The following is a 16,964-nucleotide window of genomic DNA, read 5'->3' on the forward strand; positions in this document are numbered from 1 at the left end:
CTCAAATGACAGCACAGAAGAAATAATTATAGCATTCCTGGAAGATTAGCTAATTGCATCAGTTCCTACAATGGCTGATATAAAAATGGAAAATACTTGATATATACGAGTTAAATAGGCATATACAGTTTATCCAGAGATATTATATTTACATATAAATGTTTAAATCTGAAATCTAGTTACTCATCACCTTAAGTTCTGTGGTTTTTTTTGTGTGTGTCCTAAAATCAAATCTCTTGAAAAAAGAAGTTGTTAATATGCAAAAACTTTAACAAATTTCTCTTTTCCCACACATTTCAGGCTTTGAACACATTTACACATTTTCCTTTCATTGCAGCGACCTCGCCTGGCAGATCTTAAAGTCTTGCCTAATCTTCATTTTCACAAATTTCTATGGTGTCGCAAGTCGTAAAAGGTCCATGCCTCAATATATTTATTTTCTTGAGCCATTTATTCTAGACAAGCTGCAGTCTATTCACTCCAAGACAGTCATCATTGCAAATAAATGATTCTACCCATCTCTTCGGGAAAAGTATTTCAGTGAAAAGTTTTTCTTTGTTAGGTAGAAAGCTTACTTATGTTATTATTAATGTTATTACTATTATGCTACGTAGAAAGATTACTTTTGTATCTTTCTCACATTCTCTTTTTATATGCCAGGTTTTAAAGTGTTTAAGAAAAAAGAAAAACAGATCGTCAATCTACCAGGCTGCTCAGAAAAGACTGAAGCCTCAACTCAGAAAGAGAGGTTCAGATGGAACCATTGATTAAATGCATACCAACTATTCACTTAAATAGTCAAGAGAGCAGCACAGCAGTCAACAAACTAGCACAAGTCCTTGTTTTATTCCACACTTATCCACCTTTTATTAGGAAAGTATAAGAATCCTCAGCATTTGCAATTTAAAAATGGAAGGGAAGCAAAGCTGAGCGAAACTGTAGATAAATTTTGATCTCCCTTTGATTTTGATTTTCTGCAGTGGCTGTTTTTCTGCACTGCATAAAAATAGCATCGTGCTACTTTTATACTACCAAGCACAGAATTGTTCAGGAAGGCTTACATCCAAAATCCAGTATCTGTGAACAGAGCCTTAAATAAAAGTGAAAAGATAAAGGACACCTCAAGGAATAAATGTCTCTGCTTTCCTTCATTCTAAATCTTTAATGTCTAATGATGTAGCTTTCTAGGTTAGCACTAAGAAGTATTTAAGATATCCAAAAGCTTTTTATACAATACTACAAATATAAACTAATGCTTCATTATCATCCTTAACGTTTATCTTCACCTCCTGTCCCTGAATCTGACCTGTAACTGCAGATATTTCAAAAAAAAAGAAAGAAACCTGACCACATATATCACAAAGAGATACTAAAGACCAAAAATTATTTGAAATCTTATTAAACATCAGATAGTATTTACAATATTGTCTTGTACTTAAATTATCAATTTCAAGTGTTTTTTTCCTTTTTCCTATACTTTTCAAATAAATCCTGATGTATAACTTCACTGACTAGAAGCTGGAGTTCCAAATTTTTGTTTTGCAATAGCAATTGAAGATTTATAACAGAAAGTGAATGTGTCTCTATTCAGTGACTTAATCTAATCTTTTTAAAATTTAGCCAAAACTAAAAGCAGTAATGCATTTGTTCAGCCCTGAAAAAAGAAATTATAGAAACATAGAAACAATTCTTAATAACTCTATAATAAGTAATGAATTTTCTGTTAAACAAGCCAAAACTGGATGCCAGCATCCCATTACATTGGGCTATTTAGGAAGACATGACAGTAAAAGGAAAAAAAAATCTGCTCGTGAGTCAGTTAAGACTAATGATTAAATGTGGATTCTCCTATTCATATCTTCCATTTGAATTCAAATAAAGTTACTTCTATTTTTATGTTTATTTTTCCCTATAAGCAAAAGTTATTTCTTTGCCACAAGGCTCCTAAGCCTATCTGCCAAAAACTGCAGAGACAACAGATTTTAAGAACAATTGAGTATTTCCACATGGGACAATTGTAATCAAACACTTCTTAAAAATACCAGCTCATTTAATATTGTTCTTTAGTATTTTGGCAATATTTAACATTTTGAAAACATACTAAAACTAGCAAACTAAAAGAACAACAGTATCACATAGGAATAATTTTTAGTCAAATGTCTGCTTCCGCTTTTAAGATATTCTGTATGCAAACATTATACAATAGCTGGTAAACTTACAATACTGCAGTAGCTTTAAGTAAGTAGAATTGAACAGGTAGACTGCTGCCCACACAACATGTACCACTTTATCATCCCTACACACTTCAGGTTTCTCACCTTGTCAATCATTTTACGGGCTTCCATTTCTTCAGAATTGGGATTTTCCAACTCAATAGTGTAAGTACCTTTGTCACTCTGGTCATCCTCATTGTCCTTCTCAGTAGCAGCAGAAATATGTTGGCTTTTCAACTTTTTGTCCATCTCCTGGTTCTGACTAGGCCTATGGCCAAGGCTTCCTGAACTCCTTAACAACGCAGCTTGAAAGACAGGTAAAGCAGCAGAGGGATCTTCTGATCTTTGTTTTAAAAGTTTTGCATGAACACTGTGTGCTGCTCTATGATGTGATGAACTACCTTGCACACATGAAGGGGCAGCTTTCTCTCCTGATGTAGGTTTTGCTCTTTCAGCTCGCACGTGAGGTGTTGGAGATGGGGATTCTGAGCACAGAGCTCCCACATTCTGAGAAAAAGAGTAAGAACGCCTCTTTCGAGGATGGTCCTCATCAAAAAACTCAATCATAAAAGCAGTCTGATTCACACCAGCTTGCTCTTGCTGCTTTTCTGTGGAATGGACTTTCTGGTGCGACTTTTTCAACTCTGCATGGTGGTGCCTCAAGTGTTCTTCAAGTGCTGCCCGCTTACTGTAATGCCGGTGGGCACCAGCATTTTCTGAATCACTTTGTGTACCATCATCATGCTTATTCCCTACAACCAAAGCAAAACAAGATATAGTAGTATGAAACTATACAAACAAACAAACAAACAAAAAAAAACCCCTCAACATATACAAAAGAAACTGGTAAACAAAGGAAGAACTGCAAATTGACTTTCTGTGTAGAATCAAACGCTTCTCTGCAGCTGCAAATCTTATACAGCTGCTGCTTATACATAGGCTGAACAATAATATCAGTACATTCAAATTATCCTTTTCATCAGTATTTTAATCTGCAAATACTTATCAATGATTTACAAAAGGTAGCATTTTACTAGCTGTAAGGCAGTAAGGAAACAGCGTGTTTCCCAATTATATTAACTCTATTACACAGCCAATTGAATTATTGAAACATTCTTGGGAGAGTTAAAAGGAAAAAGAAAAACCTAAGGTAATCATTCTGGTAGGTGAGAATATCTGTCAAATCATAATTTATGTGGTTAGATTGTCTTTTCCTGAGACAATTACAATAACAGTTTATCATGAGAAAAATCTACAGAAAATTTGAATTCTTTATTACTCTTTCCAAGAAGAACAGTGAATTATTCTATCATTCATTCCGCACACCATCTGACATGTGTATGCAAAATGGCTGTTATTAATTATTCATTCCTCAAACTACTTTGTGATCTGTGAATAACACATTTCATAAATCATATATACGCACATATTTAAATCTATTTAGCAATATTGCCTGAAAAATGTATGAAAGATTGTGTACTCATACACATTATGTCACATTTAACTTTCAACAACTTCATTTCATGTACAATGCAGTAGCCTACACCTTAAGTTTTACTGCAATTCCTGTAAAGAAACAGTTTTGTTATCTTTAAATTCTTTTGGATTGAGACTTACTCATGTATACATAAAATGTACAAGTGATTATTTTTCCCCCCTCTTAAAAGAATAGCTTTAGAAGATTTTCCCACATGCATCATAAGAACACTCAGCTACTGTCCTTTTAAATGATAACTGTATGTGGGGAAACCTTACGTAGCAGGTTAACAGCACTGAATACACAACTGAAATCTTTACTGCATTTCTTTGGCAAGAGACCTCCCTTTGTCACTTATTTGTACAGCGACTAAGAAAATGGACAATACATCAGTATAGTAACAATACATATCAACATCACTGTGAAAGTCTTATAGCAATTCTTGCAGTGTGAATTCAGTACGAGGTACTGCAGGAAAAAGTTGAGGAGAAAAATGAGAAAGAATTTTCCACTTCTTTTTAAAAACAAACTTTCAAAGCTAGATACATTTTGTAGCCTTTTGATCAAAGCAGAAGTAAAGAGTAAGAATATGAACAGATCCCCAAAGATTCCAAAATTCAGATATGCGTTAGGGCCAAATGCAACCTGTAACTTACACTTTCCTAAGCAAAAAATAATAATAAAAAAAGAATCAAACATGCAGGAGATTCTGCTGCCAGGAAAAGGCTAAGGCCTCATAAACAAAATTGTTCCAACAATGTCATGACGATCAAAGAATGCTCTGTGGCACCCTCTAGAAGAACTTTTATGCCATTATTTTAATGTTACTGTACTCATGCAATTCTGTTTTGAAAATGCTATTTTTTAGTGTATTTTGGAAGAGTTGGCCTTAATATACAGCCTTTAGATCAACAAGAGAAAACTCACTGTACAAAATCCCAGCTACTTTAAGAGTTAAAAACAATAGTACTACAGAATTAATAAAGTTTGAGTAGCAGAGTTAACCTTCTGAAAGTAAAAACAGAAAATGACAGAGAATAACTTGAAAAATTTCCTCAGAACTTTTATTCTAAAAGTCTGAATTTCAGTGGAACCCCTTTGTCTGGAAATGAAAAACTGTTTCTACTCTATTCTGCTAAGTTGGATCTGAAAGAAAGTACGCTTTTCACTTAACGTTTAATTTAACTTTATTTGAAATGTCATTGTCTGAAGTAAATGAACATGAAGCCAACTGGAACTTCATCTAAAAGCAGCGTTCCTATAAAAATTCTGAAAGCATAGTAAAAAAAAAAGGAAATTCTTGGTTAATTTCAGGTTCCAGACTCAAGCCTGACTTCATCAAATGTGATTGATTAATATCATCAGAATAAGTGTATGATATATTTTTTGTCACCAAGTGATTTTCTCAGAGTACTTGAATAATTTGTACTTCTATCAAGCAATCCAGCTTCTTAATGCAATTCACAGGAAAAAGTGAGATGCATGAACTTTAACTAAAGGCTTGGGTTTTTTCTTGTTCTCTTCAAAATCATGATTTAAATACCTGATGATTGCTTTTGTACCATACTTAGCTGTATGAGAATATCCCCAACCAGTATACTTACTATAAGACGATTTATGATTTGGTTTACTATCAGCTTTTTAATACTCAGTGGTGCAGTAAGATTCCCCAAGCACAAATTCTTGTGTTCCTTCAGAGTAATTTCCATTGAACTCTGCAAGGGCTCAGGGATCCACTGACTGGATGCTTGTGAAGAATTGCTATCCTCAGAAATAAGCAAAGCTGGAATTATTCACGTTACCTTTCAGTCTCTTCAAGTAGACTGGAACGTCACTCTTAATACTTTTGGAATCCTCCTCTGTTGGATCCCAGATCATTCTAGGAGGATTGTTCTGTGCTAGCCAATCTGCTACCTTGCTCTCTGCGGCCATCATCACAGTCTGAAGCCCAGGCAGGTCCTGACCACTGGAGGAAGAAGGCTTCTTTGACTTGTGGCGCTGCTCAGACGTGAATTTTGTCACGTGATCTTTGATTGTTACTTTCCCTGGTGTGTTGTCATCAAACTCAATGGTAAAGGAAGCATGTCCTGCGCTTGCTGCATGGGAACTTTGGGTGTCTTTTGTTGGAATTTCATGAATAGCGCTCTCTGCTACCTGTGAAGTTTGCTGGAATTCTTTTGTAGGAATTTCAAAATAACTTGGCTCCCTACAGAAAGGATGAAGTTCTTCACTTGCAGCTGCAGATTGCTCCTCAGCTTGCTTGGCATCTGTGCTGCATCCTATTAAGAAAAATAAAAGATAGATTTCACAATACTTGGGAACTACAGGTTCTTCAAGAATTTTCTGAATATCTGTAAAGGCCACTTGAGTAGCCTTTGGACTAAACAGTGAGACTGCGGAGAAGATTGAGCAACACAGCTCTGGAAAAATAATTCCAGAATTACATATGAAAAGCATTACTGAAAATACAGCACAAGCTTTGGCTGTAAGGAGTGTAAAGCAGTTTAAAGCAGCAGAAAGCTCATTTCGAATTTGACAAAGGAGGTCTGCATTCCAAAAATGTTTGGATGATGTAAAAGTCACACGAGTTATTACTAACAGGGGAACAGGCAAAAAACATGATAGAAATTGTTGAGATTATAGCTACTGCAATTTCGATCTATTTAAAGAAACATCAGATCAAGGTCTCCCTAAAACAAGTGCTAGTGATCTGGCTTTATCTCATTTCGTGCAGAGCTAGTATAATTTGGATAAAAATCCTTGGAAAAACAACTCACACAATAACACAAGATCAACGTTAAGACTGACTTGAAAATTTTAACCCTAATAAGCCTTGGATAACATTTTGGAATTCAAGCACCTTTTATGTTTCTACAAAAGGTAAAATCCAAGAATCAAGCTAAACTCTATCATCATCTGCTCTTATTTTATTTGTTTCCAGTTTGTAGAACAGGAAAAGCAACAATAGCTGGAAGCATGCAGAATGTTACGAAACCATGCTCTAACGGGGTCAAGAAAGCAGAATATGGAAAAAGCATGGGGAAGTTCCACTGTATAGCATGAAAGAAGGTTAAAGCTTCTTGTGGTTGCTAAAAAAATCTACAAACGTATTTTTAAGAAAACAAATCTTCTGGTTGCAGTTCATTAAGCAGTAAGCCAGCCAAAGTATCAGGTGTAAAGATGTGCAACAAGCAACAGACGCTTGAGATGTTAGCAGTAATGGCTAGTTAGATCCCAGCAAAGAACACTGAATAGCTCCTATGTGATTTATCATGAATCAGGAAGTTTAAGAAATCACTTTGGGTTGCCAAGAAGATAAATAAGAATGCAACTAATAGATTTCTGGAGGTAAAAACAGTCAGAGTATATCAGCTGGCATAATAAACATTTATGTATGAAATTATTATGCAATAAGGTAGAACTGGAAACATGCATACTACAAATGGGAGTTTAAGGAGTCAAATATGCAGGACAGCTTAATACAATACATCTGTGTTCTTCACCAACATGCTTCTCATGAAGGTTTAGGAAAATATTAAAAACTAAGAAATACAGGATAGTAGCTTGATAGAGAGAAATAGAATGAATAGGGAATAATATAATAGCTGGAAAAAAATAAAAACGGGGGGAATGTTGTTAAGGGATAACAAATAGTAAATTCTATTCATTCTTTATACATTGCCATGCTTGGATACCAACAGGAAAAAGTAACTCTGGTGAAGGTACATGATTAATTCATTTTGTCTAAAAGTAGCCACTGCAAACACAAAAGATATTTTTTACATCATGCTGTTGCAAGCCGAGAACATTCTTTGCTATCTCATTTTAGTGATGCATGTTCTTTCCAAACAGGTCCCTGCACTGCCAGTTCTTAATCCACCCTGGGTTACCTCATCTCTGGAGGGTAGTTTTTAGGCCCTACAACAGCACCTCACTACTCCACATCCCGGGAAATGGCAGCCCTTCCCCTTCTCCCCCCACACGGAAGCATGAAGCAGATAAAGCAATATAAAGTCTACAGGGAGGCAGACTCTAAAAACTGTCGAGTTAGCCAATAGTAGTGCTCAGTCACCTGCACAGCAAAGAAGTGCTTCCTGATGTTTAGAGAAAACTTCTTGTGTTTCAGCTTACCCCCCCTCTTTCTTGCCCAGGGTACTGAGCAATACTGAAAAGAGCCTAGCTCTGTGCTCACTGCACCTTCACATTAGATATTTCTACATATTGATAACATCTCCTTAAGTCTTCTCTTCTCCAGGCTGAACAGTCTCAGCTCTCAGCCTCTCCACACAGGAGAGGTGCTCCAATCTCTTGATCATCTTATTTGATTAGCCCTTCATTGGACCAGCTCCAGGAGCTCCACATTTCTCTTGTACTGGGAGACCCCAGAAGTGGACACAGTACTGCAGGTGTGGGCTCATCTGTGCTGAGAAGAGGGGAAGAATCATCTCTCTTTACTTGCTGCTGCTATGTTTTTTATTGTAGCCAAGAACACTATCAATCTTTTTTTTTACCAGCAAAGGCATGTTGCTAACTCACATTCAACTTACTGTCTACCAGGATCCCCAGGTCCTTTTCTACCAAGCTGCCATCCAGCTGGGTGGTTCGCAGCATGTACCAGTGCCTGGCTCTGTTCCTCCCCAGGTGCGGGATTTTGCACTTCTCACTGAATTTCATGAGATTCTTGTTTACAAAGATACTACACTAGACAACATATTTCTCTCTAACCAAAGAATTAAGAAACTGGGTTACAAACGTCAAGCAATTTCCAAATAAGAAAAAGATCTTAGAATTTATCTTATGAAAAATATTCCAAGTACAAGCTAATATTCATCATTTAAAAGCACTGTTTTCTGACCAAAGTACTTACATTTTATAGAGTTAAGTATTGTTTATTCTAATCAATAATACTACTGGAAGCAAGGATGAAACAAAAAAATAACAGAAATCCTGAGCTAAATCACCCTTCAGAATTTTTCACTGAAAATATGATTGCAAGTACCTACAGATTTATATTACAAAAGTGATGCCATTTTATAGTGAACTCATAAGTCATCAGCCAAGCTGAAAGAAATTACATATAAAACCAAATATAGATACAGAAGATAGTCTCAACTATATAATTAAGATAGCAAATAATTAAGATAGCAATCTTCACAGCTGTATAATTGTAATTGACTTCTGTTTCCTAAAGCCCATTTAAAATTCATGACTTCTATCATTTCTTATGTTTCTAGTAAAGGCATTATTGTTGTAAATTCTACAACTACTACTGAGATCAGCAGAAGTGTATTTTTCACTTTTCCAAGAAATAAGAATACAACAAATGGACAGATTAATAATTACCTACCCAGGAACTTGGCGCTAGCATGTAACCTTAACAGATGCAGCATAAATAAAATAGTCGTACTGTAGGTAACTTTGCAGCAATTGATTGTAAGTGGGGCTAGCAGGGTCATAGATAATTAAATAAGATTAACAAGTGTGTGAGGGAAAAAAAAAAAAAAAAGGCTTTAACTTCTTGAGATTTCCAGGCTTTCCTGACGTTTGCAAATAACTTCCATTAGTGAGCTTCCGTTGAGGTAGGAAGACAGTAACGGCAACATAAGCCTATTAACTTGAGACTGTAGAGACTAATTGTCTGTAGTTGGCTTGGCAGAAACAAATCTCCCATTTGAATCTCCTCATTAAACCTTGCCCCATCTGTTATAATTCATGCCTTCTTTTCTATTCAAGAAATAATCATGTAAAAAACCATTAAAGCATGAAGCAGATTATTCATAGGATTAATTTGTTAAAATGGTATCAGGCTTCACAGATTTGAGATACTGAAAAAAGTTTCAAAATTCACATAAGTGAATTCACCTTCAGTGAATTCTCGTAGGCAGTTTATAATATGAAGTGTGAACCAAACTTGTGCTTTAAGCCCATAAAGAAAATGAATAAACATATCCATTTTGAAAAGTTTCTAGTAAATTAAAATTTGATGTTTAGTTAAAAAAAAAAAATCTAAACATGAAGGTCTTTGAAGTTTCTTACTTTCCTTCATTACAGTGTTTCTTTACATCAATTTCTAATGATTATGTTCACCTATGTTGTAAGACTTCTGTGCATGAAGAAAATACAAACTAGCTTGCTGGAAATTAACTTGATGGAAGTTGCATGGAATTTATGTGGAATGTAAGTAGACCAAAGAGGCCTGAAAAGCTTAACTCTACAATTGTATCAAAATGTTCAGAGTACTTTTTATACACTCCTGTAGTGATCCAACTATTGGCTGGGGACTGAGAAGGTAAATACCAGCAATCCCCTTGCAAAATCTCTTGATAAATATATTAAAAATGTGAAACAGTTAATGCTATAATGTCTATGAAAAAATAACTTTAAAAAAGGAAAAAACTAAAAATAGCTACTAAATAGAACCTGGAGTCTTGTGTCACAGCTTGTTAACGGTACTGCACCAAAACCACAGACTTCAGGATGCTATTTTTTTAATAAGCCCATATTTAACAGGGGTAAATAACATGCATGATTTTGTATTAAAATGTTGGTAGATAAATGCACGTACAAGAAGCCTCGTGATTTAATCATAGTTTTTTTTTTTTTTTTTTTTATATTAGTTTGCTAAATACATGGTCAAAGAAACAAAATCATAAATACCATAGACTTAACCACCCCCGTTTTGGTATACAGAGAGCACAGGTTTCATAGCCAATGTATCAATGACAAGACTGAAGGCAAGGACTTGATTCTTATTCTTAGTAACTGCTGTCAAACACGCTGCCCCTCTTTTTTTTTTTTTTTTTTTTTTTCCATCTAACAGTATTTCATTATTATTATTATTGCCAGTGGAAAAAGAAAAAAATTGTATTCCCTAAGAACGCTTGGGAGTGTTTGAAGAACACCTTCCTACCCAAGATTTCTACTACACCTCTCAGAGTCAGCGTACTTAAAAAGCCTCTGTCACTGGAGTACACAATAACACCTCACACCATCCATGGTAGAGAAAACCTTTTTACAAGCATGCACACAAAGTTTGCAGTACTGCATTATGATGCACGTGTTCCACATGCAACAAAGTTGTTTCAAGAAAACTATCACTACAACAAATGATTTCACCTAGTTTCGTCTCTATTAGTCCAAATTTTAAGCTTACTTACAGACAGCTTACTGCCTGCATCTTGAGAACTGTAGACTAATAAGAAACAGTTTACTAAAAGCTATGGTGAAAAAACAATAGAGAAATTGATTTTACTAAAGTGATGTTAGTTTTGTTTGATTTCATCATGTTTAGAGTTCATTTCAATTCCTCTTTTTTAGAAAAAAGTTATTCTATTTATAAGCCTGATGATAGATTTAGGGGTCTAATTATAGACATTGAGATCTGTTTTGGCAACACGTGCTGCAAGCAGACAACCAGACTATTAAAAAAAAAAAAAAATCGGTACTATGGGGAAATAAAACTTTATCAGCTTAACTTCAGACTATAAAAATGTTTACTGCATGAAATACAGGACGCAATCCCTGCTAATGCAGATTACTACATTACAGGACAGAAAGCACAAATCACCTTATATAGCCAAGACTCAAACACAAAAATAAAATAGCACATTTTCAGAAGCGATTTCCTTAAGACATCCCACTGCAATCTCTAATTTTCAGCATGAGAAATGACAGATTAACTAAACTGATAAATAAAAGACAGTACTTCAGGTAATATTTTCTAAATTTACTGACAAAAGCTGTACTGAATACTAGAGAACTGACACACGTCTGAAACACTTCTCTGGAAATTTCTAGGTTCTTGCAGAATAATTTTTAAGGTAAATTTTATTAAGCTTTCATCTGTGCAAACTATCTGTCAAACCTCCGAAAATAACATTATTTAGATGTCCAGTTCACAATACATGAAACTCTACTGAACAGCAAAAGCTCCCAAAAGAATTAGAAAAGAGAGAGAAAAGAGATTTACCTGAAGCTGCCGTCTCATGCATTTTTTCTTCACCTTTGCTATCTGGTTTACAACCACCTTTTTCATCAGCTTCATCCTCACCCCACCAGGCTGGCTGTCCATATAAAGGTGTACCACGAGGCATGGTAGAAAGATCTATAAAAATAGTGCAAAACTGAGGAAATTGCTTTTGTGTTTAGTTGAGTTGCCTAGGTTCAAGCAACAAGAAAAGAGCGATTTATTGGGATCATTTCTCCTGGAAGCTGAAGTGAATTGGTTGCGCGCATTTGCCCAAATACAAAACCAATTTAGAGACTGGATAAGTGATCTGAGTTCTAAATATAAAGGCTTACTAATGACCTGATCAAAACTTTTGGCACAAACACTTCTGCAAAGGCAGCTGACACCTCTTATTGTTGCCCTGATATATCTGCAAACACTATTTTCTGCATTGAGCTTGAAGTTGTCAGTACAGCAGTACATTCCTAAAAGCTGTTCACTGCTATTCCTATGAGAAGACTGTCACTTTTATCCACATTGACCTTTTACTGAAATCTGAACTCAGTGCATGAAAAACTGACCAAAATTTTGCAGTGTTGCCAAGGTTCCAAATTGCTGACAGACTTAAGAGTGCTGAAAGTTATCAAGCGTAAAAGACTAGTGAGCAAAATTATTTTTAAAACAAACCGTAGTTAAACTGCTGTCCAATAAAGGAAGAACATTATACAGAATGCATACACAAGATTAAACACATTTAAATCCAGAGGTCAAATTTTTTTTTTTAAAAAAAAAAAGGTATTGATTTAATTAAAATTTCTGTTTTCACAATAACTTATTGGACTAATTTTGATCCGACCTTCCCTCCTGAGAGTTTATTCACCATACTGAGATTTTAGTATCATATGGATGTCCTGAGGTTACTTTAAACAGTCTTTTATATAAAAGTGTGTGACCTGCTTAAATGTAGCTTGGTAGTTACCTATTACTTTGCCTGTCATGAATGTTTATTTTGCATTTTTCTTCAGGGCTTTATTCAAAGCAATTCCTTACATTCGGTACAAATTTCACAGTCACGCCAAAATTCAGCATGATTTGTAGATATAATTTTATTCATTTGTTTCAAAACAGCCTTATACTTCTACTGAATTGTTCTCAAAAACTTGATGGGAACAGCTTTGCAAACATACAACAACAGTGAGAGAATAAATACCCTAAAAGCTTATCAGCTGTAGTCAAATATAATCATTAACTTTTACTGTTATTTTTGAAAGTCAAGAGAAAAGGGAAGTTGAGGAGAAAAAAAAAATCCACTGTGCTACATAATGAAAATTTAAGAGGCTGAAAAACAATATTAAATCAGAATACTGAAGTATTGGTTAGGCTTTATGCATCCATAATAGGTTGCTAGATTAGATAAAATTAGTTATACCTCCTACCAGTTTTGCAGAGAATTATATAAAGCAAGCTTTCCAGAATGGATTACACCTAACCAGCACAGTAACAGCCATGAACAAAGGAATTGGACCCAATCAGATTCAGATGTAATGCACAGTACCCTCCAATACCTTTCTCATTTGTGTGATTACCTGTGATAACAGGTAACACAGCAAGGAATTATAATGAGAAAATTACTAAATGAACACAAGCACACAATGAATTTAAGACAGCCTGGGCAAAGCCACCATGACACAATATATAAATACAAAAGATGATGTAAAAACAAGATCTGATACTACATCCTCTACCATTTTTATACCACAATAGAGCAGTTAGGTTCTACCCTGACACATCTAACGATGAATGCTATGATCTATAAAACAAAGAAATAAAAAATAGAAAAAAAAAAACACAAAAGGAGAACTATTCAGAATGGTGGTGGAAAAATAGTACAAACTGCTTCAGCTCAACTGCAAAAAAACCCCTTCACTTTATTGCCAAAAATGCTTTCTAATTGTCAGGAAGAGAAATACAAAAAACAAGGAATGCTACTTAAAAAATTGTTTTAGGTGTTTTCTTAACATGTAGATCTATGATAAAGGTAGAAATTCTATTTTGAAAGTTATTAATTACTCTCATTCACTCTAACTTCTTCTCCAAAAGGGTGAAAATGCATTGGAACAGGTTGCCCAGGGAAGTATTCAAGACATGAAGATGTGGCAGTGATGAACATGATTAGTGGGCACAGTGGGGATGTGTTGGCAGATGGACTAGGTGATCTTAGAGGTCTTTTCCAACCTTAAAGACTCTAAAATTCTATGCTTATAATATATCTAAAATTTAACACAACTTAAAAACAAAACAAAACATCCGTGTGTGTAATTTCACAGACCCTGGTGAAGCAAACAAATGTCTCTTTCAAGCTTGCATGCTTCTGCAGCAAAAATGCACCTTACCTATGGATTTCTCTTCAGATTTTAGTGCTTCAGTAGTCTTGTGGTGTACTTCAGCTGTGGACTCTGTTTCTTTGGACTCTGAGCTTTTGGAGATGGTTTGCTTTGACCCTTCTGCCTCTGAAGATTTCTGGGATAACTGGAGTTGGCTTGTAAATTTTTCATGCTATATGAGATTAAGTAAATTAATAAATTTCAAAGAATGAAAAAAAATCTTTTATCAATAACCCGTAATGACAGAGCACCACTGAGGCACAGGCCATTGTTACCTTAAGAGCTTCTTCAGGGACTCTCATCTCTCCTCTGACAACAGTAAAAAGATTAGTATGTGGGAAATGCTAAGGAAAACACACTGCTCACAAGAGGATTTTCTACAAAGGCAACAGTTCTGCGTTGGCAGAACAGCGTGTTCTGCCATTCCAACAATAAGAACTGTTCTACACATTTATCACTGTTAGGACTACAATATTCAGTAGTGCTTGTAAAAGAAAATGCACAACACAATTACTTATTACTTACAAATAGATCATTGAATAGATAAATTTCATGTTGTAATACTACACTTTTTTCTTCTTCCCTCATACAGTACAATACTTTGAGTATTTTCCTCAAAGTATTGTTTTTCTGCAACGCAAAAGTGACACACCAAAGTGGTATAACAAGAGGATTTGAAGTAAAGGTTTGAAACAGTAATTGGAAATCAAGGTCTCTTTTAGTGAGAAACAATGAGATGTACTTGATCAATATTTCTGATCATGGTACAGTATTCAGCAATTTTCTCTGATACGGGCATTTTTGTTGTAAAGAGAGATGCTTAAAGCTCTCAAATACAATGAGTACCCTTAATTTAATGCAATTACATTTTCCTCATGAGAAGTGTGCATCAGGACACCATGCATTCTCTTATGACAAGGATATCATATCCAAATCTCAGTTTATCTTCTAATTTCAGAGTGATGTATGTCTGTTCTGGAATCCTCACATCGTTTACAAATGTCTGCAGAAATAAATGAAGACAGAAAGAGATACTCTTAAACTGAAAAAAAGCCAACAACCTAACAAAACAAAACAAGCTACCCAACAATCAATCATTAAACTAACTTTATAAGAAAGAAGTTTTCAGCACTGCAAGTTTTCCACTGTTGATTCACTGGGGAACATTCCCTCAAATTAGCACTAATCATCATTATTTTTCTTGTAGCTTGCTTTTTCAATCTCAATTAGACAACAGAATTGATTTATCATCATCTTTGTGAAACACTTTTCTTTCAGTATTTCATGTCGGATATGCATGTTCTGAGGTAGTTTGGAAGTTACCTACGTTGTAAAAAGACTTTAAGGAAAACAAATATGGACTAAGTTACTGCATCCAAATTATCTCCAAAAAGCAGTGGTAGAGAACTCATGTACTGTGACACCTGAACAACAGCAGGCGTAACAATATTTGCAAGCAAAAATAACATCATTACACCAGCAAGCAGCAAAGTAGGGTGAAGTCCATAGTCTTGACAACACCTTTTGAAAGTTCACTTGTTGTACCATAACTAATCCTCCCTCCTTCAAATCACTGTTGGAAACAATTGGAGAAATCAGACAAGCTTTCATCAGTTTGAAGAAGGATTGATGTACCTGAAAGACTGCCCAGTTTCACCAGCCATAGCAGCTGGCTGTTAGAGGCAGTACAGATTAATTCGGACCTGAAATCCTAGTGGCTGAAAACAAGAAACTCACAAAAATATCCTGGTATAACTTCAAGAGAACACCTGAGATACAACAAGGAGGAGTAAGAAGCAGCAAGGAGGAGGAATAACACACGTTCAAGTCAAAACGAATCTCAGAAAGGGAAACTGGAAGATTAGGCAAACAATTTCATCTCTGTGGGGGAAGAAAAAAAGGGAATATAAACACAGCTTGAAATTACATTGCTCAAGCTCTACAGAAAATTCTAGAAAGTTACTAGTCAAAGTTATATTATCCCTGGAGGCATTCAAGGCCAGGATGGATGTTTGGTCTAGTGGTTGGTGACCCTGCCCACGGCAGGGGGATTGAAAGTAGATGATCACTGTGGTCCTTTTAACCCAGGCCATTCTATGATTCTGAGTTATCTCCACAACATTCTGAAATTGGCAATAGCTCTTGTAACAACAGGGGAAAAAAGAAAAAAAAAAAAAAGAAAAAAAGAAACAGAAAAAGAAACAAAAATCTTTCCACCAGGGGAAAAAAAAATAATAAAAAAAAAATCAACCAACCAACCAAACTAGCAATTGGGCTACAATTAAAAAAGAAGACACTAACTCTGCACTCAGACCCTTGAAGAATCTGTCCAACATATGACCTGACAAAAACCTTCTGCACAGCATCTTCCCTTAAACTGTTTCTCAACACTGAATTCAAATCAGCACTGAGGAACTAAAATTTACAGTCAGTTATTCTTCTTTTGTTCCCTTCTGGCCTTCTTGAAATCATCCTTCTCCTTTTACTCAAAAAGGATGTAACATCTGGCCTTATAGCAGCGTAGCACCTTCCTTGTAAGAAATATGACTGATCACTTACTCATGACCAGTCTCTCATTCCTTAGATTTACTTCCCTCATCCTCTTTCCAAATCCTTAAAAAGTCTTAATTTGGGGCAAATTCAAGGCAAATAAAATATTTATGGCTTAGCTCATATGAGTCTGTTGCAATATTTTATGAATTATTTAGCAGTTGTATTATTTTCTGTACCTCACACAAAAATCAATTTTACAGCTTCCTGCTCATTTTTATTTTTTTAGAATGACTAAGCATAAATTCTGAAGATGGGAGATTGAACGTGGAGCACCCAGATTAAAGGTATTTACTTTGTTTTGTGCCATTTTCAGGTGTTCAAAATACCAGCACCCTGCAGAAGGCTGCAGGTACTGCAAATTCAAACTTGAAAAAATTTAAACAATATCT

The 16,964-nt window shown here is 35.2% G+C and overlaps 1 protein-coding gene across 5 annotated transcripts in view; it reads right to left on the reverse strand.

Annotated features, from left to right (window-relative positions):
- The window catches only part of CEP170 (centrosomal protein 170), an 88,222-nt gene that overhangs the window by 41,242 nt on the left and 30,016 nt on the right, over nucleotides 1-16,964 (reverse strand). For all 5 annotated transcript variants that reach the window (XM_042879818.1, XM_042879810.1, XM_042879804.1 and 2 more), the window contains exons 4-9: nucleotides 14,947-15,025; nucleotides 14,298-14,356; nucleotides 14,032-14,194; nucleotides 11,660-11,794; nucleotides 5,493-5,969; nucleotides 2,319-2,965 (exon numbers count right to left, since the gene is read on the reverse strand). In XM_042879818.1, the coding sequence (XP_042735752.1) occupies nucleotides 2,319-2,965; nucleotides 5,493-5,969; nucleotides 11,660-11,794; nucleotides 14,032-14,194; nucleotides 14,298-14,356; nucleotides 14,947-15,025 (1,560 nt within the window). The remainder of the gene's footprint in view (nucleotides 1-2,318; nucleotides 2,966-5,492; nucleotides 5,970-11,659; nucleotides 11,795-14,031; nucleotides 14,195-14,297; nucleotides 14,357-14,946; nucleotides 15,026-16,964) is intronic.

This window comes from Lagopus leucura, unplaced genomic scaffold (assembly GCF_019238085.1).
Source record: "Lagopus leucura isolate 7727_CA_CO unplaced genomic scaffold, USGS_WTPT01 Super-Scaffold_73, whole genome shotgun sequence".
Taxonomy (NCBI): Eukaryota; Metazoa; Chordata; class Aves; order Galliformes; family Phasianidae; genus Lagopus; species Lagopus leucura.